Source organism: Condylura cristata, unplaced genomic scaffold (assembly GCF_000260355.1).
Source record: "Condylura cristata isolate star-nosed mole 26May11 unplaced genomic scaffold, ConCri1.0 scaffold00003, whole genome shotgun sequence".
Classification (NCBI taxonomy): Eukaryota; Metazoa; Chordata; class Mammalia; order Eulipotyphla; family Talpidae; genus Condylura; species Condylura cristata.
Window position 1 is genome coordinate 22,981,854 of NW_004567104.1, and position 24,751 is coordinate 23,006,604.

Below are 24,751 nucleotides of genomic sequence, written 5' to 3' on the forward strand. Positions count from 1 at the left end.
TGCCTGTGGCCACCACTGTCCACCCGTGGCCTAAGGGCCTGGGAAATAGCTCTGCTTCATGTCTCCACCCCGCTGCCACCCAAGAACGGAGTGCTCGGACTTCCTCCTCTGGGCCAGTGGCCAGGACTGTGCTTGTCCTCACTGTTCTTAGGTCCTGTCAATCAAACTTGATCCTTGGGGTTCTTTGAGGTAAAATAAAACTGGGTGCCAAAGTCAGCTCGGGTGAATTATGTCTGAATCATGCAACCATAAACAATCTAGTTAACCCACTCTCTTCTTGGGTAGACTGGGAAGAAGAGTTGGGAATAAATGGCTGTCCCAAGTAATACAGGAAGAGGTGACTGACTTCTACCAGAGTCTTTGGGCAAAAAGCACTTCTACAAGGATAGGGGTTTGCTTGGCTAGCTGCTATCCATACAGCAACTGTCAGTCACCCAGCAGACAGCAGTCCAAAGGCAGAAAAGCTGACAAATGGATGGTGGGTCAGATGCTTTCACACTGCCTCCTGGCCCAGCAGGTGCTGATAAAGCTAAGAGGTGGGGTGAGCCTTCTCACTTCACAGAATGCCTCAGTTCTCCAAGGTCCAGAGGAAGAAAGGACTCACAACGGTATGTTTCAAAAGGGCTAGAACTAAAGTCATTCAAAGTTCAGACTACAGCTCTGAGTGACAAAACAGACAGAGGCGGGACCCAGCCAGAAATAGAAGTGAGAGGCTCATCCTGAACTCCTCATGACCAGGGCCTACAAGTCTATGATCCCTCTCCGGAGCAAACATGGGAGCAAATATGGGACAAGGCCAACTATCAGGAATTAGGCCTGGCTCTTCTCTCCAGGACTCCACCCACCAGAGCTCTTGCCTCTGTGAGCTTTTCTGACTGGGTTAAAGGTTGAGGAAACAGCCCCACTCAAGGGCCTGTTTTGTGCGAGGAAAGACCCCCAGAACGTGTCAACTTGACTTTTCAACATTTTATTGTTGTATTTGTACAGCTATATTTTACAATGCAGTAATGCAGTTTAGACACAGCCAAACCCTGTCTCCGGAGTAGTTATAACACAAGCATGACGCAGAATGTGATGAGACAAACATGGCCAAAGAGAGCTTAGTTAGTGACAACTTCAAGTCCCTGTGTCTGCCCACACTTCAAAAAGGGATGGCACACTTGTCCATCATTGAAAACTTGCATGAAAAAAGGCACCGTAGAACACGTTGTACAGGTATATACAAACCGAAAACTAGAACAAAACTACACATTTTTTCCTTCGGCTGCTTTTTTTGTTCTTTTTTTTTTAATACACACTTTGTAAATTGTAAACCTTCACTTGCAAAAAAATACAAATACACTGAGGCATTTTAGACAAAATATTTTCTTACTTATACAGATGCAATACTTAAAATATTCTCTTAAGTGCTCTTTCTCAATAAAGATTCTCAGATCCGTGTCTGCCTGCAGATACAAAATCGAGCCTTTAACGCGGTTTTATATTTTTAATATATCTTTTTTAGGTTTATATATATTTATTTTATATATATATATTTATATATTTACAACTCTGCCATATATTCCTTCACCTTTGGTTAAAAAAATTAAAGCCCTCTCTTTGATAACATACTGAAGTCTTTTCTTTAAAAGAATGCACATTTACATACAAAAGAAACATCTGTTCCCACAAAACATATACATTCCTCATTTTGCAGACTAAGTCAAGTCAGAACTTTTGCAAACTCCCCCACTTTGATGCTATAAAATGATTTTGCCTTTTGCTGACATGGTTTGCCTTACACATAGGAGAAGAAGCAATATTATTTTCTTAATGTTTTATGGCAGTGGGGGAAGGGAGCAGTCTTGGCTCCCAGTCCCCATGCCCCTCCCCCCACCCCCAGCCCAGCTATGATTTGCACTAGTGGATGAAAGAGGCACTACATCATGGGATGAACATCGTAAAGTGTTACAGTATCCTTTGGGTAGATTCTGAGAAGGGGCTCGAATGGAAAGCATCAACCACTCCATGCTTCAGCAGGCTTTGGGAAGCTCCGGCGGCAGGTCAGTGGCCGACACGCGGTACTGCACCTTGGTGTTGGTGATGGCGCCGTGCTTCTGGCGCAAGTGAAGACGCAGCTGGCTTTTGTGACGGAAATGCAGGTTACACTTCTCGCACTGAAAGGGAAAGAGAGGCACACAGTTAGGTGTCCTCAGCCCAACGCAACCTACAACCTACGTGCCACTGCTTGCTTAGAAACCTACAGAAAGAAGCCCTGTGGAGGCTGGGCAGCTCTTTCAGAGCTCCCTTGAAGAACGCACAGGAAGGCGGGTTTTTGCCATGGCACAAGTCAGCTTTGTGCAAATGCTCTTTCCCTTCTTTCCATAGGGTTTTGAGGCAAACTGCCCTGCTTTAACTTCACAAATTTAAATCTTATCCCAAAATGCATGCATTTGCAAACTCCCCTAATTATTAAGGGTTTCCTGAATCTCTCTAGGATGGACCCTCTGTAGGATTTCCAGCCTTGCCACATAGTTCTCCTGTGCAATAGCAGCCTTATCTGCTGGGGAATGCATGGAGGCCATGACCTCTTCTTACTAAATTTTATAATCTTCCTAGTACCTAGCAAAATATACCTCTAGGTATATTATGCAATAAACTGATTATGCAAAAAATCTGAACATGTTTGGACAGATGTTCTAGATCACATTGAATTCATGAAAACTCTGGAGCCTAGAATATGCTTTAAGAAGTGCAGTAATATTTTCTTCTTAGTGCATGCAGCTTGGATATGATAATAATGTATGAACAAGAACACCTGTTTCTTGCTATGATTCAATGAAAATACTTTTAGTGGAAAAGTAACTTAAAAGTAAAATGGATGACTAATATAATGGGGTAAACTGGGTAAGACACCAGAACAGAAAAAGGTCATTTTGGGTAAAAGAACATAAGAAAACCCAAAAACAAACTTTATAATAAAGTTTCAGTAGTTATAACCTATGCATATCACAATATAAGATGTCACTAAGGCAAGTTGGGTACCTGCCAAACTCTTTTACTATCTTTGCAATTTTTCTATAAAAATAAAACTATTCTCAAGTAAAACATATAATAATAACAAGTGATCATATAGAAACTATGCTTTAAAGTAAAAAATGGAAATATGCTTGGAAAAATAAAAAATAAAGTGTGCAGAACAATAAGTGGGAAGAACCCTGGTCTTGGAAGACTGAGGGTGCATCTTATTTTTGCTACCTGCTGCTGTGTGTCACAAACACGTCCCTTCTCTCTGGGCCTTGGCTTGCCCTGCTAGAGAGGACTGAGACAATACACCACATCACTCTTCCTTCTGACATCCAGTACATGCAAACTTCCAGCAAATAGCAAATACTCCTTTTATTCTTATGATGTGCCAAATCCTTACTAAATTCATCATGAATTTAGTGAAGTCATTTAGTTAATGTAAGAACTGTATGAGATCAGTTCTATTATCAGGTGCATTTTGTAGCTGAGAAATGAAAATACTGAGTGGATATCTAATGGGCCCCAAGTCAAAAGGTAATAAGTAATCACTCTGTGACTGATGGACAAGTAGGTGAAAACAACCACATTTTTCAGGTTAACATCTGTGCTATGGGTTAACCATTCCTTGATGAGTTCTACCACCACTAAAGCAATGCTGTAAATTCATCGGCATCAACATCATCTGTGATATGTGTTTATACACTGGTAGGGATGGGACTCTTTTACAAATGAAATGGAAACTCGAAAGGTAGAAGATGCTGAAGTGCCAACCCTGCCTGCAGGGTTGCAGATCTCAAGGATGGGCAGAACACAGTTTGAAATGTGTTCTACTGCACCCCCATCATTTTATAGAGAACACCATCACCCAGCAAAAGGCCCAGGGCTTGACCAACGCCTTAAAAAGGGTAAGAACGGAAGCCAGAATCAAAACCCAGCTGCCTGGCCAACATCTTTCCCCTTTCCAACAGTGATTAGCAAACTATTGTGATAAAGCATCAGTGAGGAGTTTAGGCTTCGTGGACACAGTGTCTGACATAATCACTCAGCTCTGCCACTGTTGTGTGAAAGCAGCCACAGGCAACATGTAAACAAGTGAGTATGGCTGGGTCCCACCAAACTTCACTGATGGACATGAAAATGTATATGATGTATGTCATAATATAGTATTCTTTTGGTTTTTGGTAACCATTTAAAAATCTTAAAACCATTCTTAGCTCAGAATGTTCAAAAATGTCTACACAAGCTGCCTCTGATCAAGACCCTGGACTGGAACACTATGAATCCAGGGGTCTGTTCATGCCTGGTATGACCCAACAGGCCACCAGTACCTTCCTGAAGTGAACTTTTCTCTCTGAATCATAATCATGTTCCTTCTCAAATACCTTAGCTCCTTGTAAGTAGAGAGCTAGCACAGTAGGTGAGCGCATGGTTAGTGCTCAGTAAGTATTTGTGGAATGAGGGAATGACTCCAAAACCTATGTATCCATAGGTCAGTCCTCTTTCCTAAGGCTCATAGCATCTAGCCCAATAGACCCACTTAACGATGAGCAAAATGAGACACAGACTGGTCCGGCAGGGATCCTTGATAGTGACACCCAACTCTAGCTCCTACAACCATGAGCTTGGTGGTCATCTCACTGAGTGCTTGCAATCAGAGCAGAGAGTTCAGCCTCCCCAGCCTCCACGTCCTCTTGTCCCTCCCAGACCAGCCCGTGGCCACAAGAGGTACACATACATGGTAAGGTTTCTCTCCCGTGTGGATTCGCAGGTGGCTCTTTAGAGTCTGAAGGTGCCGGAAACGGGTGCCACAGATTTCACAGGGATAGGGCTTCTCGCCAGTGTGGATGAGCACATGGGCGCGGAGATGAGCCACCTAAAGGGAAGAGTGAGTGTGAGAGGCTCTGTAAGGGTGGCCTGCTGCCCCCACGCAGCATGCAGAAGTTGAGGGGTCCTTTCCTCACCCCTCTCTGCTCACCTGTACAAATCTGGCTCCGCAGGTTTCGCATTTGTAGGGCTTCTCTCCAGAGTGAATTCGAGTATGGGTTTTCAGGTTAGCTGGCCGGTTGAACTGGGCGCCACAGATGTTGCAACGATAGGGTTTCTCACCTGTTACCAAGAGAAAGGGACTATATTCAATGGAAAAGGTCTTCAGAGTCCCAGTCACTGGATTTCCTAGAAAACTGCCCTTCCCGGGTGCCACTTCAGTTTCCTTTCCCTTGGAAGGCATCAGGGATTCCATAAGCGTCTCTGTCACACACAAGAGAAAGACTTGGCGGAGTGGCCAGGAGGGCAGGACAACACAGGGACAGGACAGGAGGGAGAGAGATATCAGGAACGCCCGGGCCCAGCTTGATCACAGGATCATCTGAGGGCCGTGGCCAAGTCGCTGTCCTTCTCCGGGACTCAGTTTCTCTTTCTGAGTAGCAAATTTAGATGACCTGGAAAGGCTTTTCTAGGTCTTGATTTTGATAAGACTGTTCAATAATCAACTCACTCACTCAGGAGACTCTAGTTTCTCTTTTTTTAGAGAAACATGTTTTTCCCATGTGGAAAAGAGATTCCATTTGCAGGAGGGGTGGGGCCTGCGTTTTAGTAGATGCATAATCAGAGCAAATCAGTGAAAGGGCTGAGACCGCCTTCACGGAAAGTCTCTGGGGTAACAGACCCATTTAAAGTACCAAGACAACAATCAGGTTATTAAAAGTTACCTTATAAAGGAATGAGCTGATAAGGAACAAGCCCTTAGAGGAAATCAAAAGACCTTTAATTTTTTCTGGCTTTACAAAAATCCAATCTACTTTGTCTCTGTCAGCCTTAGTTTCTTACCCTGTACAGTGGAACATTTCTGGCCCTAGCAAAGAAAAAAAGCAGGCCAAAGTGTCTCAGAAGCTAAGAATATAGGGGGTGACTAGTTGCTACGCAAAGACAGGACAGGGTCCCTGCTCTGGCCAAGATGCAGCCTATTCCCTGCCTTACCCCTGGGTAGCACGGTCCCACACTGTCCTGCCCCCAGTCACAGTTAAGAGCTCCTGGCAGGGTGGGGCAGGGCCATACCCGTATGGACGGTCTTGTGGCTGGCGAGGTTGCCCTTGTAGCGGAAGGAGGCCTGGCAGCGGTCACACTTGTAGGGTTTGTCACTGTGGGTCTGCAGCGTGTGCCTCTTGAGTGAGGCCTCCTCAGAGAAGCGGCAGTCACACTCATTGCAGAAGAAGGCCCCATTCTCTGTTGGAGGGTGGGAGGGGAACACCATCATCAGCATGAGGAAGGGAGAAGGGTTTGCGAGGGCTGCCCCTCTGTGGTAATTCCCAGCACCAAACTGAATCCCAGCCCTGCCCACCCAATAGCCATGGGTGCCCAGAGCAAAGGCCCCGTGGGGACTTGATGTTTCTGAACACTTAGGTTCAGTCCCCGAGGAGAAAGGAGACATATTTGAATGTTAAGGTACAAAAGGAAAGCGCAAGCCAGCTGCTACCCGTACGGCCTGCATCAGCTTGAGAAATGCTCCGTAGGCTCTTTCTTCTCTTGAGCTTTGAGAAGGGACTTTCCTTATCAGGTTAAGAGTTTTATTTACATGGATGCACAAAAGAAGTCCTCCGGCAAGACCCTTCACCTCTCTGAGCCTCTCTCTTCTCTCAATCTCCAAAATCAGGATAAAAAAATCCCTGCCCTGCCTACCTACAGGAGCATGTTGTATAACACAAAGCATTGTAGGAATGTAAGATACAAATCAAGCTCCATACTCTGAGGTCACTGAAGGAGGAATTGATGATAGACACGGTCACCGTGGGCACCGATTGGGATTTCATTCTACCAAATCATTCTGAGACAAGGAGATCAAAGATGACGCAAGAAATAGAAACAGAGGCCCAGCGAGAATGAAATGGAGTGCAGAGCAAAGGCAAATGGCCAGGGGGACAAGGGGGCAGTCCCTGTTCTCCAACTGTAGGTCCACAACCCTGTGCCTAACCTCTCAGGATGTGAAACTGATTTTTCCTTCTGTTGTAACCAGGGGAAAAGGACACGTGTCGTGGTGGCTTAACTCTGATTAGGCACAATGAGGCTATGTTTCTGCAGCTGGAGCTGGGGCAAGGGGTAGGCTTTTTTACCTGGTAAAAACGGGGGTTGCCACGCACAGACTACCCAGAAACCTCAATTAATAATTCAGTACGACTAACCTAGTGCAGGTAACATTAACAGAGCACCTACTGCATGCAAAGGACTCACTAGGACCTATGGGAGGCTCCGGAGTGGATGAGGTCGGAGTGGATGAGCCGTGCAGGCGTGGCAAACACGGGTCAGTGTTTGCAGCTTGGGTCCAGGGGGCTGAGAAAGTTTTGGGAAGTAGGTCCACAAGCGACCGTTGCTGGAACAAAGCCGAAGGCTGTTCGTTGCCCTGCTCCAGATTAACTCTGCACCCCACACCCTGCCTTAAGGTTCATACCCTGCCATACTCGGCCCAAAGAGGCCATGACGGGGACAACAGCTGGTGATTTTGAGTGTCAGTGGACTGCCAACAGGGGTTTCCCTCCAATCGGAGACAGGGCAGAAATGAAAAGGAAACACAAAACCCAGGGCCAGAGGCCGGGAACCCCCGTCTTCCTGGAGGGGAGTTGGAAAGGGACTCACCACAGCTAGAATCCGAGTACTCAGACTGGGTCTCCCCCATCTCCTCGGGGAAGGTGGGGCCCGCGGTGTGGAGACACATCTCCGCGTGCTGCGGGGACTGGGAGCCGCAGGATGTGCACTTGGGAGGGTGCAGGTAGAGAGGCGAGTGGCTCTCGCTGCTGCTTCGGGGGGAGCCTGTCAGGGACCTGTGGGCAAAAGCAAAGAGCCTCAGAAGCTGGAGCAGAGTGGAGCATCCTGCCTCGCCTCAGGGTCCTCCCCTCTTCCCTCTGCTCAGGCTAGTCAAGGCCAGAACTGGCTGTCTTAGCATGCTCCCCTCCCCCCTCTGCTCAGGCCAGCCAAGGCCAGAACTGGCTGTCCCACTCTGGACCTGGGGTTACAGGGTCACCCCAAACAGCACACACACACAAAGATACTGAGGGGTTCAGAACTCCACTCCTGGGCCCAGTTTCTTGCCCTCAGTACCACAGTCCACTGCCTTCTCAGTTTAGGCATGAGTGAGGACTAGCACACCACATGAGACCACGGGGGTGCCTTGGGGATTCAGAAAATGTTCGGCTACCATCTAGGGGAGATACTTCTCTTGCTATGAAAAAATACAGGCAAGCCTGATATCCCTCCTTACTTAGATTCATTCAACTAATGGACCCTTCGTTCACTCCTTACTATGCTGTGCACTGCTGGAAAGGAAAGAACACAGCCACTCGAACTCTTAGAAGAAGACCCAGAATGCTGCCCAGGTACCCTGACTCCAGGTCAGACAGTCCCTGAAATCACCTGTTGACAATGTTATTGAGCCTGCTGGCCTGTGGGATGGTAGAGTCCTCCCCGCTGACGCTGAGCTTGGTTGGGGACTGGAGGTCAAGGTTTTCGGGCTCCATGGGCGGCTGGCAGGCTGGTGGGGCAGTGTAGGCGCGAGGGGAAAGGCGGCCGAGCTCGGCCTGCTCAGGTCCCTCGGGTTTGGCATTCTGGTTGAGGCTGTTGAGCACGATGAACTTATATTTCTTCCAGTTGCAGGCTTTGGGGTCAGTGGGGCTCTTGGCCGGAGGGGAGCCCGAGGTCTGCAGGATGCAGGCGTTCTTGCTGCTGCAGGACTCCGTAGGTGAATTGGGCTGGCAGTCGGACTTCTGGGGGCTCTGTGGACTAACCAGACCCTTCCGGTTCAGGGGTGCATTGGGAGGCTCGAAATGCAGGGCAATCTCATCCTCTGAGGAGGGCCTCTCCTCCTCCTTGCCGGTCTTATCACAAGGGAAGTAAGGGACATTCCGGACTGAGGGGGCGGCAGGCTTGGGGCCCTCAGCCACGCTGTAGTGCATGTCACTCCGTGCCTCCTCTGGGGCCACCTCCTTGGGCGAGTAGATGGTGCTGTGGCACACGCTGGGGGATATCTCCATGGCTGGCCGGCTGTACTCACCAGGGACAGACCTGGCGCTATCACAGGGGAGGGCCCGCTCCTTGGGAAAGGGGTTGGCCACAGGCATCCGGGCATCCCGAAGCTCCTCATCAGAAAAGAGGAAGCTACTGACAGGGAGGTGGCTGTACACGGGATAAGAGGCTGGTGGTGTGGACAGGCTGCTGTAGAGGCCAGGGGCAAAGGCTCTGCTCTCACACCCTGGGGCATTCCTGGGTGGCAGGTTGTTCTCCACCATCTCACGACCCCGATAGGCCATGATGTCCTGGGGCATCAGCATCCGACTGTTCAGGAATTCTTCACGGGGAGGTTTGATGGCAGGAACCATCTCTGCTTCACTGCAGAGAAAAGGAGAGAGGAGACATCGGCCTCCAAATCAGAACTGACACCAAGATGACCTAACACATGACACTGACATATGTAGCCACATTTGTGCCTGGTTCAGCCCACACAGGGAATGTGGCTTGGGAGTAAGGGAATACTTATAGATATGAGGATTTCATGCGCGAAGCCTGTTGATGTAGCCCACAGTTGGGGAAAGTAGGCCCAGAGAAGGAAAGTGAGTTATCCACACATGTGTGCCTGCTTAGAAATGATCTTGCATGTTAAGTAACACATGTGAGTGAACCTGTCATTCTTTCGATTATAGAGCCTGTCAAAGTTTATACAAAGTTTTCAGAGCCCTTCTCTCCTCTTCCTCATGCCAACTCCCACAAAGACGAAAAAAGCAGGTATTACTGTCCATCTGACATAGAGAAAGAGGCTCAGGGGTGAAAAATGTCTGCAGTGCTGGTGCCACAGTTCCAGAAGGTCATAGGCTGACCAGTGCCCAGTCACAGGGAAGTTTACCTTGCAAAACGATCAGCAGACCACAGGGTAAAAAGCCCCAACTAGGGAGCAGCTAGACCTGATTTCCAATCCCAGCAGTGCTACTTGGCAGTTATGGGACCTGAAGCAAGTTATTTAACTGTTCTAAGTACAAGGCCTGATCCACACAAAGTACTCGTAAATGATGGCAATGATGAGCTTGCTACCACTATCACCCACTGGAGACGAAAAGCTGCATATATCTGAAGGGACATTAGGTGGGCAAAAAACAGGCCAGCTCGACATCCTCACAGTTAACAGAGCTAGAGCCGATGAGAAGGTTAAGGGGAGGCAGATTTCAACTTGTCATAAAGAGGAGCTTCCTGATTGTCCCAGGGAAGCTGCACAGCTGTGGAACACTGAGTTCCTGGCTTCTGGCGGTGTTCAGGGGTTCGATGCAACCATCCTAGAGCAGCTGAAGCAAATGGTACTAAAGAAGGAAAGCCCTGAGTCTCTGTTCCTTTGCCAAGCTCTTCGCTTTGATTCTCAGGTTGCTTACTTTTAAATGATGGGTGTGTCTTTACTAGCCTTCAGGTAGGATTAGCCACAGCTAAGTGAACTTAACTAACTCAAAAAATGCCTCTCTGATAAGAGTAATGTAAGAGTGACATAAAAGGTCTGGTGACATACCAGCCTGCAGTCTGGCAGGGCTACTAAGACACACGTGTAAATATTTATGATAGAAGTCCAAAGGAAAACTAAAGCATACATTCAAATAGTTAAACTGGAAGGACAGTGTGGAGGTTAGAAAGAGGCCTTGGAACACAGAGGAAAAGCTGAGGGAGGAGAATGAGAAGCCTAAGAATGTCCATGAAGGAGCTGGCATCCACACTTGGCCTTTAAGGATGAGTGGAAGGAAGGGCAGATCAAGTGGATGGAAGGCAGCAAAGGGTGGGAATGCACAGGACTGGTTTGAAGAGCAGCAAAGTGTCCAATCTGCCTGGAGCGTAACAGCCAAGAAGGGCCAAAGTGTACAAAATTCGTGGAAATGTAGCACTTCCACTAGTCCCTCTGGCCTATACCAGAAGAGTTGTTCAGCACACATGAGTTATCAAGGCTTTCTGATCCCCTGAAATGCCAAGGTTTCCTTCCAGATGTCACTCACCTGGCTTTGATAAACTTCCGGCAAGTGTCCACAACATGCTCCATCTGCAGGTACATGGCTGTGGCCATCACAGCCATGATGTTGCCCTCTCGCAGGTTGAGCCGGGATGTATACATGAAGTCCAGAAGGATGCAGAACCCCTCCGGGTTGATCTCGGGATCGAGATTGATCACGCTGAGGTTGCATTTCAACTGGTCTGTGAAGATGCTGTAGAAGAGGCCACTATAAAAAAAAAAAAAATCCCTCACTATAACAGACATGTAGAGTCTGGATCAATTACTGTTAAGGCGGGACAGAGCTCAGCCCCTCTCCCGTGGGCCAAACTCCAGAGCTTGGCAATTAACAACTCTCACTAAATACCAGGGAGTCATGTACATACATCCTGTTTCCTCACAAACTACACGGTAGATAGTATCATCCTCCCTCTTTACAAAGAGGAGGAAGATCAGAGAGGTGAAGTGATTTTCTCAAAAGTCACAAGACCTTGTTTTCCCATTAGTGCTAATTGTGTGGATCACCAGAGTTAAATTTAGCACTCATTTGCAGTAACCATTTTCAGTCTCTAGCTTTGAATTAAGCATTCCCCTCCTAGTTCTATACATTATCCTATTTTTTAAATGCAGTTGTATTTTTTTTAAAGATTTATTTATTTATTCATACAGAACTGGGGTACAGGCCAGAGATGTGGAGGGTGAGAGGATTCACCAGGGACAGAGTGGGGAGCAGATCGATGAAGTACACTGCTGAGGGGAGCAGCGGGTGGGTCAGGAGAGGTCTGCCACGCCATGTGGTCACCTCCAGGGCAGGTGGGGATCGAACTCATGCGGAAGTGGCTTTAGCTTCTTAGTGCTGTGCTTTAGCCTTCTGCGCCACCAGGGAGGGCCGCAGTTGTATTTTTTTTATTTTTATTTTATTTTTTAAAGATATATTTATTGATGCATACAGAACTGGGGTACAGTCCAGAGGTGTGGGCGGTGAGAGGATTCACCAGACACAGAGTGGGGAGCAGAACAGGCAGATGGACGAAGTACACTGCTGAGGGGAGCAGCGGGCGGGTCAGGAGAGGTCTGCCACGCCATGTGGTCACCTCCGGGGCAGGCGGGAATCAAACTCATGCGGAAGCGGCTTTAGCTTCTCAGTGCAGTGCTTTAACCCGCTGCGCCACCAGGGAGGGCCCCGCAGTTGTATTTTTTTTAAGAAGTCAATTAGATATTGATGACAAATCGGTAAAATGATGCCTACATCTATAGTCAACTGATTTTCTAAGTCAGTAGACGATAGGTCAATATTCTAGATGATTCAAGTGAAATTGCTGGTCATGCCTCCCCGACCCAGGTGCCTACAGAAGCATGTATCCTGTTACAAGCCAGGAATCTGGGTGTCATGTCAGTGCTACTCTGAGAGAATTGCCAGCTATGAGCCAGACTTCAGGCAGTAAAGAGTTACACAACCTTAGGGAATATACTTAACTCTCTATGTGCAAAGCAGGATGAACTGTGCCTATCTCATTGGATTGAGGCAAGAATGAAAACACAGAAGGTATAGACTGATACCGAGCACTCAATTAGCATTCACTATTATTTTCACAATCCTATAAGCCTTTCTCACTTCAACTGAAATGCAGGTGCTTGTTGTAGATGTTGAGTGAGGTCTCACAAGCCACAGAGATCCCTAACTTTGCATCATTTTTGCTGTCTACATCTCCATCTCGAAAATAGAGGTAACCATGTCACCCATAACAGAGGGGGCTACTGTGCAGACCCAGGCGGTATGATATAAAATTGTCCTAAACATGTGAAGTTCTTGATACATATGAAGAATCAGCTGGCTCACACTCACCAACTTACATGTGCTCTGAAAACATGTATGAAAATAGTTCTAACACAAAATACATATGGAAAATAAAAGAGCAATACATTTCAAAATAACTTGCCTAAAATGTTTCAGGACTCTCTGCATGCTTCACTTTTAGATTGGCTAATGAAGTTATTCTCTATCTCTGTCCCCAAACACACCCCTTCTTGAGATAGTATATGATTTCTTCTCTTTTGATTCCCACAAAACACAAACTCTTTAATAAAAGTAGGTGTGCTCTTCCTGGGACCGATGCTGATAAGCCACACACCGAGATCTGGAGATCAGTGAGACGCAACCCCAACAGCAAAAGGCCTACAGATTTCCCTCCTACGTCCTTTTAGTCATCTACTTTTCCCTTCCGGACCCCTCACCTGCAGGCCATGAGGACTGTCTTATGGGCTCTAAACTGCTCTCGGCTCACGACTATGACAACATCCGTCAAGATGTCACGGCTCCGGAGGCGATTAAGGTTGAGGAGTACATCACTGGCATGGCGGGTGAACTGAATACAGCTGTCCGCCGGTGATGCCATTTTGTCTTTATCTAAAAAGAAAAAAAAAAAAAAGATGAAAACTCTGTTAATCCTCCAAGCCTGCTTCCGCTTGTCTGAAAACAGGTGATTCAGCCTGCTAACACGTCAGATGCAAACTGAGGTCCCCTGTGATAAGCTTTGAACAATTCAAGGTCCATTATTCTTTACATCTATAAGAATAGAAATCTATGGGAATAGAAAGTCCTTCAGGGAGGAGACTGAGTATTTTGTTGAGTGTTTTCTCATGCACCAAATACCCTGCCAGCTTTGAGAGGGAGTATGTGCATCACAGGGGGAGAACCACACTTCCACACTTTGAAGGTGGGCAAGCTAACTTTACCTTTTGTTAGCTGAGTAACCTGGGGCAACCTGCTTCTGAGCTTTGCTTTCCCAAAATGGGAGTAGTAATACCTATGAGGATGTAAAAATTAAAACTGTGTGCCAGGTCCATAGTAGGTCAGGTATTCTCACGTCATCCTTAACAGCTCATGCCATGGCCCCATTCACCATTTGTCAGTATCCTCTACTGGGCTTTAGAGTGGTTTCAATGTACCTGACATGTTATTTGTGTATCGTAGGTGACTAAATTAACTGGAACTAAGAAATGAGTAAACAACAAATGGTCACACACATGTTAAGAGAATCTAATGCACGGGTGAATGGGTGAGGCCTGGGAGAGACAGAGCGGGAATCAGCTTTTATCTCATTTAATGAAAAGTGGCCAAGTTCACAGAAACTCATGCACTGGCAAATTCAAAAGAAAAACGTTTGCCTGCAACATTTGAAAGCATATAATTCGATCTGCTTACCCAATGCCTTGATTCAGAGTCCCAAATTTTGCTTAAAATCTGCAGGGAAGAGAAGAAAGCAAACAGAAATTGATTTAATGAATGTAAGATTGTCCACTGTCATCTTATTTTAGGATACATGTACTTATCGTTACTTTGATAGCTGCAGTCTACCAGCTGGTGTGGTTTTACCCACAAGCTAGCAAACATTTTCCCAGATCTGCTTTTACAGAAACAACAGCTACCCGAAGCTCTGCGATAATGTTTTTACCCTGAGTACTGGGACTACAACTGTATACATTGACAACATATAAATATACACATATATTTCCTTTCTCAAAGCAAAATGTTAGAACATACAAAGGGCACTTGAGTCTTTGTGAAAGAAAAAATAAGAAAAGTGGTTCTTTCAGTATTAATGAGGATGGTCATCCAGGGGCCCTAGTTGTTTTTCAGAACCTACTAAACAGTATCTTTCAAGTCTTAGAATGATTCTGCAAGGCTGACAGGGTCAATGTCTTTATCCCTCGTTCACAAGTGACAAGACTGACTGAGAGTTGGGGGCTTCAAGGGGTTTGTTCAGGAACAACAGCCAGGTAGGGTTTCCTGACTATCCAAAGCACATGAGACTGAGTATGGGTTCTGCAGAATACAGCCTGAGATGGCAAAGCCATGCTTTTCTTGAGAATCCTTGTCTTCTTCAAAGTTTCCTCTCCCTTCCCTTCTTGGTCTAAGACCACATACAGTGCTACCAACTTCCAAGTTTGTATTTCTCCCGCCTGGTGAAAGATTTAACTGTGTGGTGAGCTGAGAACTGGCCAGAGAGCACACACAAAAATGTACCCTCTCCAGGGGATTTCTCCAAAACTAAATAATGTAAAGCACAGGTGTAAGGCTCTTATTTAGGTCCATATGTGAGCTGCAAAACAAAATATTTGAACCCTTCCCCTCTCTCCTTTTTAAAGAGTCTAGTCTTTTAGAACTGTTTTCTGAGTAAAGGGGCCTGAGGCCAAGGAGGTCATATTAGGCCACATGGATGGAGGGTGGCCTGGCCCCTAGTCTTCTGGCTCAAATTCCTGTCCCCTTTCCAAATCAGCCTACGTGCTGTACAACATGCAGGACAGCACCCTGATGTGGGTGAATCTCATTTTTAAGTTCCTTCCCCCACACAAACACTTTGCCCCCATTCCAGGCTGCTGAGTCTTACCAAATGAGCACTCTAAAATGGGAGGTTTCCTTGAGTCTGTAACCAAACACTCTGACATTTCTCTGTGGTCCCAAGTGCCAGTCACTCAATCTCATCGGCTTCAAGGTTAGTGTGTGCATGTGAGTGAGTCGGGACGGGGGAAGAAGATGGGGGAAGGGAGAGGACAGAAAAAGACAAAAGAACCTATTTCCTCCTCTCCCCATTCTACCTTAGGATGGGTGAAGAGAGCCACTAAATTGGTCCTCATCAAACTATTCGATGATTGTCTCCTTTGAAAAATAATGCTGAAGACACAGGTGAGGTTTCTAAACCTCTCCTTTCCCCTCATGGAGAATCCCTGAACACTTCTGGAATACCTACTGCTGCCCTTTAACCAGTTTCAACCACTAGCTTGCTTGTGGATTTCCAGTCACAGACTTTCGGAACCACAGGAAGCCCAGATTTGCCATTTCACCTTGACAAGTGGCAATGACTCACTCCAGATCGAATTGAAACAAACAAACAATTCCCCTGAGTCCACTGTCAGCCAGCCCCTGGGCTGGGCGCTTTTCCCCCTACACCTCTGTCTCACCAAAGACAAGGGTATGGACATTGAGATTCAAATCCTCTGGAAGTCCACTCCTTCCTAAACTAACTCTGCAGCAACTAGTGAGTGTGTGGGTTTGGGTGGGCAAGGATACCTCCCTTTTAGATGCTGCAGGTGTGGAAATACCACGAACTCTCGAGAGTTTTTCTTTCTTTCTTTCTTTTTTTTAATAGACCACCTAGCTCTTCCCATTACTGCATCAGAGCTCTTCATATTCCAGAATCCTAATGTTCTAGGGATAGCCTTGCTCCAGATCTCAAAGCTCGTTCCCAGCAAAGTCATGGAAAAACCCTGTCAGCTAGCTCTACTCATCCCACGAAGGCTACACAGAGGACTCGGTGCACAAACACCAGAGCCCGGAGAGCAGGGCAGTTAGGGAGAAACTGAGAAGCGACGGCTCCAACCCTGGACTTCCCCCAGCCTGCCCCAGCCACAGCAGCAACCACTAAGTGAGAGTTTAAGGATGCCTGCCCCACCGTCCCCCCCCCCCCCCCCCGCTGCCCTTCTCTCCCTTGGAGTTTCAATTAGACACCTGAAGGAGAGAGAGTAGGTCCTTTAGAGAAGTTAGAGAGAGAGAGAAAAAAAAAGGCACCTCCCTTACCCTCTTTAAAATAAAAAATGGCAAACAGAAGGGGGGGAAAAAGAAAAGCTTTCTGGCGAGGGAGACAAAACAGAAGAGCGAAGGGCGAGTGGAGGTTACGAGCAAGAGCGAGAGCCAATCCGAAAGACCCCTCCTTGCCCGGCCTTTCCCACGAGGTAGCCTCAAAGTCTCGCTCACTGCCGGGCACACACCTGAGCCCCGCGCCAGCGCGAGCCCGCGCTCCCGCGCCCCCGCGCCGCACCGTACCTGTCCGCAGGCGCCGCCCCCCGCGGGCGTTGTGCGGGCGTCCCGGCCCGGCCACCTCCACACCCCCCGCAGGCGCGGCGCCGGTCCCGCGATAGGACCGAGGCGGCCCTTAATTTGGTTACATTCAAATAAAAGTTTTCGCGCACCTCGGGAGCGAACATTGTGTGTGCCTTTTTTTTCCTGTTACGCCGCCAGGACTGGGGGCAGTGAGGGGAATGGTACAGCCCTCTCATTCCCGGAACGCCGTCGATCTCAGCTCAGCGGATTTCACAGAACACTCTCTGCCTATCATCGGCTCCAACGAGAAGTAACTTTCCAGGAAGCTGCCGGCCCCAGACGGCCGCCAGGATCGCTGCCTGCCCCGTGCGGGACGCTGGGGATTCACCCGGGACGGAGGAGGAGCAGGCTCGCGGAGAACGGGGCACACTGTCCCCGAAATACCTCGTCTGCGCCTCATCCCCGACGCTTCCAGTTTCCCTCGCCCAGCCCTTCTCTCGCGCCCTCTATCCCCCCACCCCACCTCGGGCGGCCCCTATTCTGTTTTTAAAGGGGTGTCTCTAGGAAGCTTCGAGGTGGGAAAGATGGACTCCCTAGGCCCGGAGGTCTCCATCTCGGGTGCCCCAGCAAAGTTAGAGGAAAACTAAACCGAAAGTTCCTTCCGCCTACGTTGGCAAGAAGGGAAACCCAACTCAGCTCGGTTTCCGCCCCACGTCTTCAGAATAGGAGCCGCCAGGCCCAGGCGGGCCAGCTTTCCGGATTTTCCAATCCGATTTCTCCGAACCCACATAGACTCGGTTAGGCTTAGGCAGAGGCGCGCACGGGTGCGCTCAGCGGTTGCCTCGCCTCCGCGTGACTTTCCCGGGAGTCCTCACCCCCCAGGCGCCTTCGCTTAATACGTTTCAGTACAGGAGTGAGAGAGGCGCTCTGGGGACCTGGGGGGTGGGGTGGGGGTCTCGAACGACGCAACTTCTAAGGCCACAGTCAGGTCCTAAAACTGGCCGTGGCGTCACTCCGCGCCGCGCAACTAAGTGGCGAGGCGGAATCCGGGTCCGTCTTTATAAAGACCAGGCTTCTTAGGACTCATAAAATCCTACTTTGAGGCTTTCTCATCCTTTCGCTGATGGGATAAAGGTGACAACGAGGCTTGAAATCTAGTAGGGAGTGGGTTGCGAATCTAGAAAGGGAGGTTAAAATGAAATAAATGCACTTATTGGAAATTAGGAATCCGTGGTTTCTGAAACTCAAACTCAAACCTTCTCTCTCTTTATCGCTGCTGACCACTAGAGGGAGCCCCACACCAATGCTTGAAACAGACACCCGCCCAGTCGCCCCGCCTCTCCTTCCCATTGACCTAGTTTAGACAGTTTCCAGATTTGGAAAACGCCCTGCGCCCTTCGTTCCGCCCCCTTTTCTATCCCGGTCGGTTTTCGGATTATTGGTAATCTAATAACGCCAATAATTCGCTGAAAAAAATCCAGAGCTGAGTCAGGAGGTGCAAAGCATGGTGTAGACCAGGTCCGAAGCATTTTAGTAAGGCTGGAGCTGCTGCAGTGCAACCTGCCTCAAGGCTCTGGTCGTAGCCCTCTCTCCGAAACCACTCAAGCTCGAGAGCTGCCGGGGTCTAGCCACAGTGGTGTGGCGGCAGGGGGTGGGGTCAGCCACCGAGTTGTTTTTGCTCTAGGAGGTAACACTTCGCGCTCTTGACTTGGGGGGGTGGTAAGGTGGGGAGACCACAGTAGATGAAAGCGAATTTGATAATGTGGTGGCCTCGGTAGTCGCTTGGGGTGACCGAGGTGTTTGGGGACAATATGTCCTAACTTTCATTTCTATCGCGTTTCCTGCCAACAGCGGTCTTGCAAGCCTGCAAGCTTCTAGGAAATGCAATAAAATAAAGGGATGTGTTTTATCATCAAGATCTGAAGGGGAGATGCAGACTGCAAAAGGGACGCTCTCCATGCTCCCGGCTCGCGACAGCCTTCCAGAAGGAGCCGGCAGACAATGCTAGCAAACCAAGTATCCAGCACAGATATCTCAGTCATCCTGACAGGACCCGGCTCAGCCTTTTGCAAAAAAAAAAAAAAAGTGGCGAGGGAGGAGGGAGGAGAGCGGAATGATCTCCCCAAACTAACAATGGCTTTAAAAATACAATCTGGACAAAAGTCAGCCAAGGTCTTTATTCACGTTAATGAAGATGGAAGGCACTAACTGTCCTTGGAAAGCGATGAGTCAAACTTCACCGCTCTTCAAACACGTTTCCAAGCCAGATACGTTTCCAGCACGAACAGAGGCGCGTTTCTCCGACGCCGCCTCCAACAGCTTCCGCAGTAGGAAAAGCTGAATTCGATCCCGCCGGACTAGAGCGGCTGAGACCTCGGAGTCTACCGCGCGTGAGCACCGCTGCCGCCGCTAGGGGCCGCCAACACGCGTGTGCGCAATTACCATTTAAGTCTGGAGCTCAAGAAAGAGAACTTTGCTAAGAAGCTGTTGTGGCACAAATTCTACGAGAATTACACTCTGCCGTCCATATGACACCCCCCACCCCCCAACACACACATACACACAAATGATTTCTTGCCAAGCCACTAAGCAAAGTTTGGAAGGGAGGGGAACTGAGTGATTTCAGAATTCAAATGTGAGTGTCTGGCACAGCAAGTCACATATCTGCAAGTCTAGAGACTGGGTCTTAACACCCCTAACACACGGACCAGACCCCCAGCCCCAAGATCGGAGACCCCCAGTCGTCAGCAATACAGTAGGCTTTTTCTGTTACTGAAAATTTTAGGGTGTACTTCCTAAACTCCTCCAAGACAACTGAAGAACAGTTTCCAACTATGGAAACCTAAGAGGTTAAGATAAGGATCAGACAGCTGCTCCTTTCTCTTACATGCCTCAAAGGGGCCGAGATAAATTCACCTTTGACTTTAAGTCACTGACCTGGAATCCAGAAGCTTAAAATCTGGTCCTGGTTAGGTCACTAATTCACTACTAAAAGGCCCCTCACCAACTGTGTTTCTCACTCTTAAAGAGCCTCATAACATGCCTTACAATTGACATCCCCTGAAGAGGCCACAGCGACAGAGACATGGAGAGTTTGTGTTCGCTGCGGGTTATTTCATGGGTCTTAGTGAAAACAGAAGCTTTCTGCTGAGCGACCATGAAAAATGCGGTCATCAGGGGGCTTCTAATTTTCGTGCACCCTACCAGAACTCTGGATGGAAGTCAGATAACATCCTCTCTGGAAGGTGCCGCCCCGCACCCCCAACAGTTCTAGCACCAATTCAGGATAATGTGGCACCCTAAGGTGACACCGTCAGCCCATTGCCCAAAGCGGGGAGCTTGACCAGGACCTACCACTAGGTGGCAGACTCTGCCCGTCCAAAAACAATCACCTCTAGGCCACAGTTTACATACCCGACTGCCCCCACCTTTTTTTTTTTTTTTTTATCTTCTAGGGGAAGGGGGGGTTCACCTCCAGAGCCAACGCATAAAAACACTTAATTCACTGAGTATGACTCCGTTCTTCCTGACGCTTATGCCTCTAACGACCATAGCTGCGTTCAGGTGTTTTATGTCGCCCTTTTTTTTTTCTTGTCCGAAAGGCTGATGAATGCATTGGGAAGAAGAAGGGGTACACTTGTCTTCAAAAAGTGGAATGTCACTAGATGCTATCGGCACAGATTCCAGCAAAGAAAAGTCCGGAATAAACTCTGTTGACCAACGGAGAAAAAAAGGGCCCTGGAGGCCAAGGGCAGGATCCCACCCAGGCTCACAGCTTTCGGCAAAGCCGGATTGGGGTGGAGAGATGGGTCTAGTCTCTAGGTGGGGCTGCTGGTCTCCGACTGGGAGGTGGGTAAGGTTGGGAGGAGCCGTTCCCGGCTTTCTTTGGGGGCGAACAGCAAGGGGTTAGCTTTGGCACAACACGGCACCCTCGCTCTGATCACTGAGGCAACATTCCCACTTGTTGCGCAGTGCAGGAAATCGGCACACGCCACGCTGCCTGAACTCCCAGGGGATCCAGACCCAACTAAAGATCACCTTACCATGGCCCGACACCGCCCACAAACTTCCCTCCCCAGACCACCCCCACAAACGAGACCATCACTACCAGTAAAACTGCAGTCACTGGTGTTCTATATCAAAGCATTCCTCCATATCTCAACGTCAGACAAGGGAGCACAATTCAGATGCCCTAGGAAGTCAAATCCTAAGGGGGACCTTCTCCACAAAAGCTCGTCACTTAAAACCAGCTAGGTAACCCTCCCCACTCCTGCCTCCGTCCCTTCTCCGCGTGCCCGCGCTCAGAAACACACACAAACGCGCGCGCACACGAACACACAACTACTTTGCCTATGACAACAGCCTAACTGAAAAAGTTTTTCCTCCCTATTTGAAAGATCAGCTGCAAAGTATTTTTAAGTTACTTTTATCTTTTTCCTAAAGAAAAAAAAAACAACTAAGTCTCATAATGTCATTTCACAGTATTTTTCAAATATTTGACTTTTACAAATAGTTTCACCCACCGAGGGGTGGCGCTGCCGCACTGCGTCCTAGGAATCTTTAAGTTTTTCACAACAAAGTGGGTTGTGAGTGTAGCTACTTGGCAGGGGAGAGAGGGAAGGAAGGATTTTGACATCTTGTCATGGCTACCATTTACTCAACCAATAACTGGAACTCTTCAAGGTTCAGCAAACGACAGCTTAAGTAAGAGTTTGGAGTTCCCTCCCTGTCCACCAAACCCAGAATAAATTGGACAGTCTTTTCAAGAAAGCACGGGATAAAATCCTTCAAAACTGAGCACAGAGAAAAAGGTCAACTGGAGAATTCTTGCTTCTGGCATCTTTCTCTTTTTGGGGAAGCCCAAAAGTGGGTTGCCCACTTTCTACAAACAGCTTCTAGCTGTATTATCAATATCAATAGATCCTTAAATTCAGCCAATTCTTGGGCCTACACTATTGGAAAATCTTCCAAGTAGCATATTGGAAACTTCTATTTATAAGTTGAAGTTGGGGGAGGGAGGAATATTTCCCATCTACAGGTTTCTATTTTGGCCTGAAGACTCAACAACAGTCTTTTTAGCAAGGGAATGCCCATCTCCTGGCATTCACTTTTCCACTTCCTCCTCCAGAGACAAATATCTTTCTTCCAAAAAAAAAAAAAGTATATATTTTAAAGCGAGAATATGATTTCACCTCGTTCCTTTGCGCTCATGTTTGCTACCTCCAGGAATAGCGTGTGGACTAGGGCCAGATGAACTTCAACTTGGGCTGCAGATTTACGAGGTTCTGTTCCAGAGCCAAAGGCTCTTGGTAGTAAATAGTGAGCAAAACAGATACCTGTCTCCTGACGGATCTTGCTGGGCCCCCTTTGATTTTTTTAAGTTATTTATTAAAACCACACACACCTTGCAATGAAAAAGGGAAACTGGCAGTCTCTGTAGAGGAAGCCAGTGGCATCGCTCAGCCACAAACTGTATTTCTAAACAGCCCTTTCCCTGGTTCCCTCTCTCCTGCCCCACTTTCTCTCCCCCCACCTCCAAGTAAAAAAATACTTCTATTGATAACTCATTTTACTTAAAAAAGAGAGAGTAGTGCATAACAAGATTTTCCTCCTCGCAACTATAAGCTGATTGAAAAATCCATAAAAAAAATTAAGTCTGTTTTCTGGGGAGATGACCAGCTTTCTGAGGTGGTCAGGGACCCAGGAACAGGACTTTTCAGCACCCCATTTGGGCTCGTCCACATCTCCTTCAGCTGTCAGGGCTCCCACTACCAATTCTTAATAACTGCGAGAAGGTGCACAACATAGAAGGGGTCTTTTTCTTTTCTTTTTTAATCTGTTGGGCTGTGTTTGTTTTCCATGGGGAGAAACTCATTGCAACACTAGTTCCATTTTCCACCAGAGTTCCAATAACATGGCATCATAAAGGCAATGCAATCCACAGTTTTCAAGACATTTACTCTGGTCACTACATCAGGCAGCAGGGTGGCCCTTCGCTCCCGCTGCCCCCAGCACTGCCGATTTCCGAGCCTCCAACTCCCTACCCGCTCCCGCTCCCGCCCCGGGCCGCCGCCGCCGCTGCCGCCTTCCCCCATTCCTACTCCCTCGAGGAGCCACAGGTTGCAAATCCAACCAACCTCGCCATCCGTTTTTGCAAAATCACTCACAAAGATCTCCCTTTCCCGCCCGCGTGCCCTCCTCGAGCCCGGCCCCCCATAACCAGACCCACAAAGTGCCCTTTCCTCCTCCCGGGTCTAGCACGCAGGAACCCGGGCTGGGCTGTTTGTTTTTCGCCTTGCCCTGTGCAAGGACCTCAAGAATCCGAAGCCTGACGTTAGCTACTCTCAGGCTCGCAGCTCTCTTTTTACAAAGCTTGCGCCACCGGTGGGGGTGGGGGGGGTAAAAATTAGGAAAAGAGGGGAACAGCCATTGGGAGTTAACAAGGAGTCACGCAGCGCCCTAAATCCAAACACCGCGACCGCCAGAAATCCCGCCACCTTCCCGCTTGTCTGGGCGGTCCTGTGAGGTTCCCTAAGCCCCTGCGAGCTCAACCGCACCGCAGGTGCAAACGCGCACCCCTTTCCCACCTCACCCCCACCAAAAAAAAATCTCTGTCCCGCCATCAGCTTCACTCCTTCGGATGCGGAGAAGGAGCGCGCGGGCTCCCGACTCCCTCGACTGTAACCAAGAAAGAATAATTTTCAAAGTATTCAACATCCCCGCCCCCAGGCAAGCTAAAGCTCCCCAAAACACAGGGAAAGGAGACACCAAAACACTCGGCTCTCGTTAGGAAGATCACGACTCTGAAAGGAAATAGTAGAAACGACACTTCATCTAGGTTTATGGGGGGGGGGGGGAACCCGAGGAGTCCGGGTTGCATTTTTCTTCCCAAATCTCGGCAGGGAATCTGGAGGACCGAGGCCGGTGGAAGGGAGCCAGCGAGGCGAGCGAGCGGGCAGCCTCCCTCCTCGCCTCCCGGAGTTACCAAGAAGGACGGGAGAGGGGTAGAGAGGAGAGGCGAGGCAGAGGTGGAGGGAGAAGGGACGGGGTGGCTGGAGTGAAGGAGCAAAGAAGGCAGTTTGCAAGCGAGAAAGAGGGAAAAAACACAGCCGCACGAATCCAGCGAGATCACAAGCCGAACGCAAGCAGCAGCAGAAAGAGCGAGAGCGCGAGCGCGCGTCCTCTCCGCTGTCTGCGGCCAGACAGCCCCCAGACTTGCCCGAATCACCCCCCAAACACTGTCTCGTCCTTTCTGCTCCGGCCGCCCCTAACTCCCCTCCTTCCTCTCTTCCACCTCCTTTTCAAAAACCAAAACAACACCAGGGAGGGTGGCAAAAGCCTCCCCAAACCGGCCGATTCACTCAAAGACAACAAGAATAAAATAATAAATATATAAAAATCTATATCCTAAAGTGGGAGAGACGTGGGACTAATCTTCGGTATTTATTTTAACACCTGACAGCTAGAATAAATAAATATATACATTTATATCAATAGATACACATAGGAAACTTGGAGCCAAAGCATTTGGCAAGAGCGGAAAAAAAAAGAATTAAAAGGTAAAATAATGATCATGAGCAGCGGCGGCGGCAGCGGCACCAGCGGCAACAGCGGCGGCGGCGGCAGCAGCAGCAGCGGCGGCAGCAACAGCAATAATCACCTGGTGTCCGGCCTTTCCTAGAAACTTCTTGCATCACCACTTCTAAGAACCCCAGTTCTAAGAATCAACAGAGCTCAATTCTCGGAATTTGAGCTGCGGACTTTACCACTGCTACGTGGAAGGGGAGGACTCGTTGTCAGCTCCGCGGGACTTTTGCCTCCTCTGACGCCTAAAAAGCCATCACACTCTCAATATTTTCCCACTTTCCGGCATATTTCGGGGCGCTGACGGGCCGGGTGTCTCGGATTTGGAGGTTCTCGGTTCT

The 24,751-nt window shown here is 48.5% G+C and overlaps 1 protein-coding gene across 3 annotated transcripts; it reads right to left on the bottom strand.

Annotated features, from left to right (window-relative positions):
* Positions 1-1,251: 1,251 nt before the first annotated feature.
* BCL6 (B-cell CLL/lymphoma 6) lies at positions 1,252-24,569 on the bottom strand. 3 transcript variants are annotated; one of them, XM_012732823.1, is made up of 10 exons: positions 24,487-24,569; positions 14,211-14,249; positions 13,241-13,412; positions 11,013-11,234; positions 8,407-9,378; positions 7,633-7,817; positions 6,061-6,228; positions 4,982-5,112; positions 4,742-4,879; positions 1,252-2,156 (listed from the first exon to the last, which is right to left on the bottom strand). In XM_012732823.1, exons 3-10 carry the CDS (start codon positions 13,399-13,401, stop codon positions 2,013-2,015), a joined length of 2,121 nt encoding a protein of 706 aa, XP_012588277.1. In that variant the 5' UTR covers positions 13,402-13,412; positions 14,211-14,249; positions 24,487-24,569; the 3' UTR covers positions 1,252-2,012. The 3 variants fall into 3 exon arrangements, with proteins under 3 accessions (XP_012588277.1, XP_012588285.1, XP_004675142.1); XM_012732831.1 differs by lacking the exon at positions 24,487-24,569 and adding an exon at positions 16,976-17,046; XM_004675085.2 differs by lacking the exon at positions 24,487-24,569 and adding an exon at positions 15,397-16,453.
* Between the last annotated feature and the right edge of the window lie 182 nt (positions 24,570-24,751).

What these genes read in the sequence shown, in the direction of transcription:
- BCL6 (XM_012732823.1), bottom strand. Translation starts at nt 13,401, where the DNA reads ATGGCATCACCGGCGGACAGCTGTATTCAGTTCACCCGCCATGCCAGT. An exon ending in ACAGTCCTCATGGCCTGCAG is followed by an intron (nt 11,235 to 13,240) that starts GTGAGGGGTCCG and finishes TTTTTTTTATAG; the next exon opens with TGGCCTCTTCTACAGCATCT. An exon ending in CTCAATAACATTGTCAACAG is followed by an intron (nt 7,818 to 8,406) that starts GTGATTTCAGGG and finishes TTTTGCCCACAG; the next exon opens with GTCCCTGACAGGCTCCCCCC.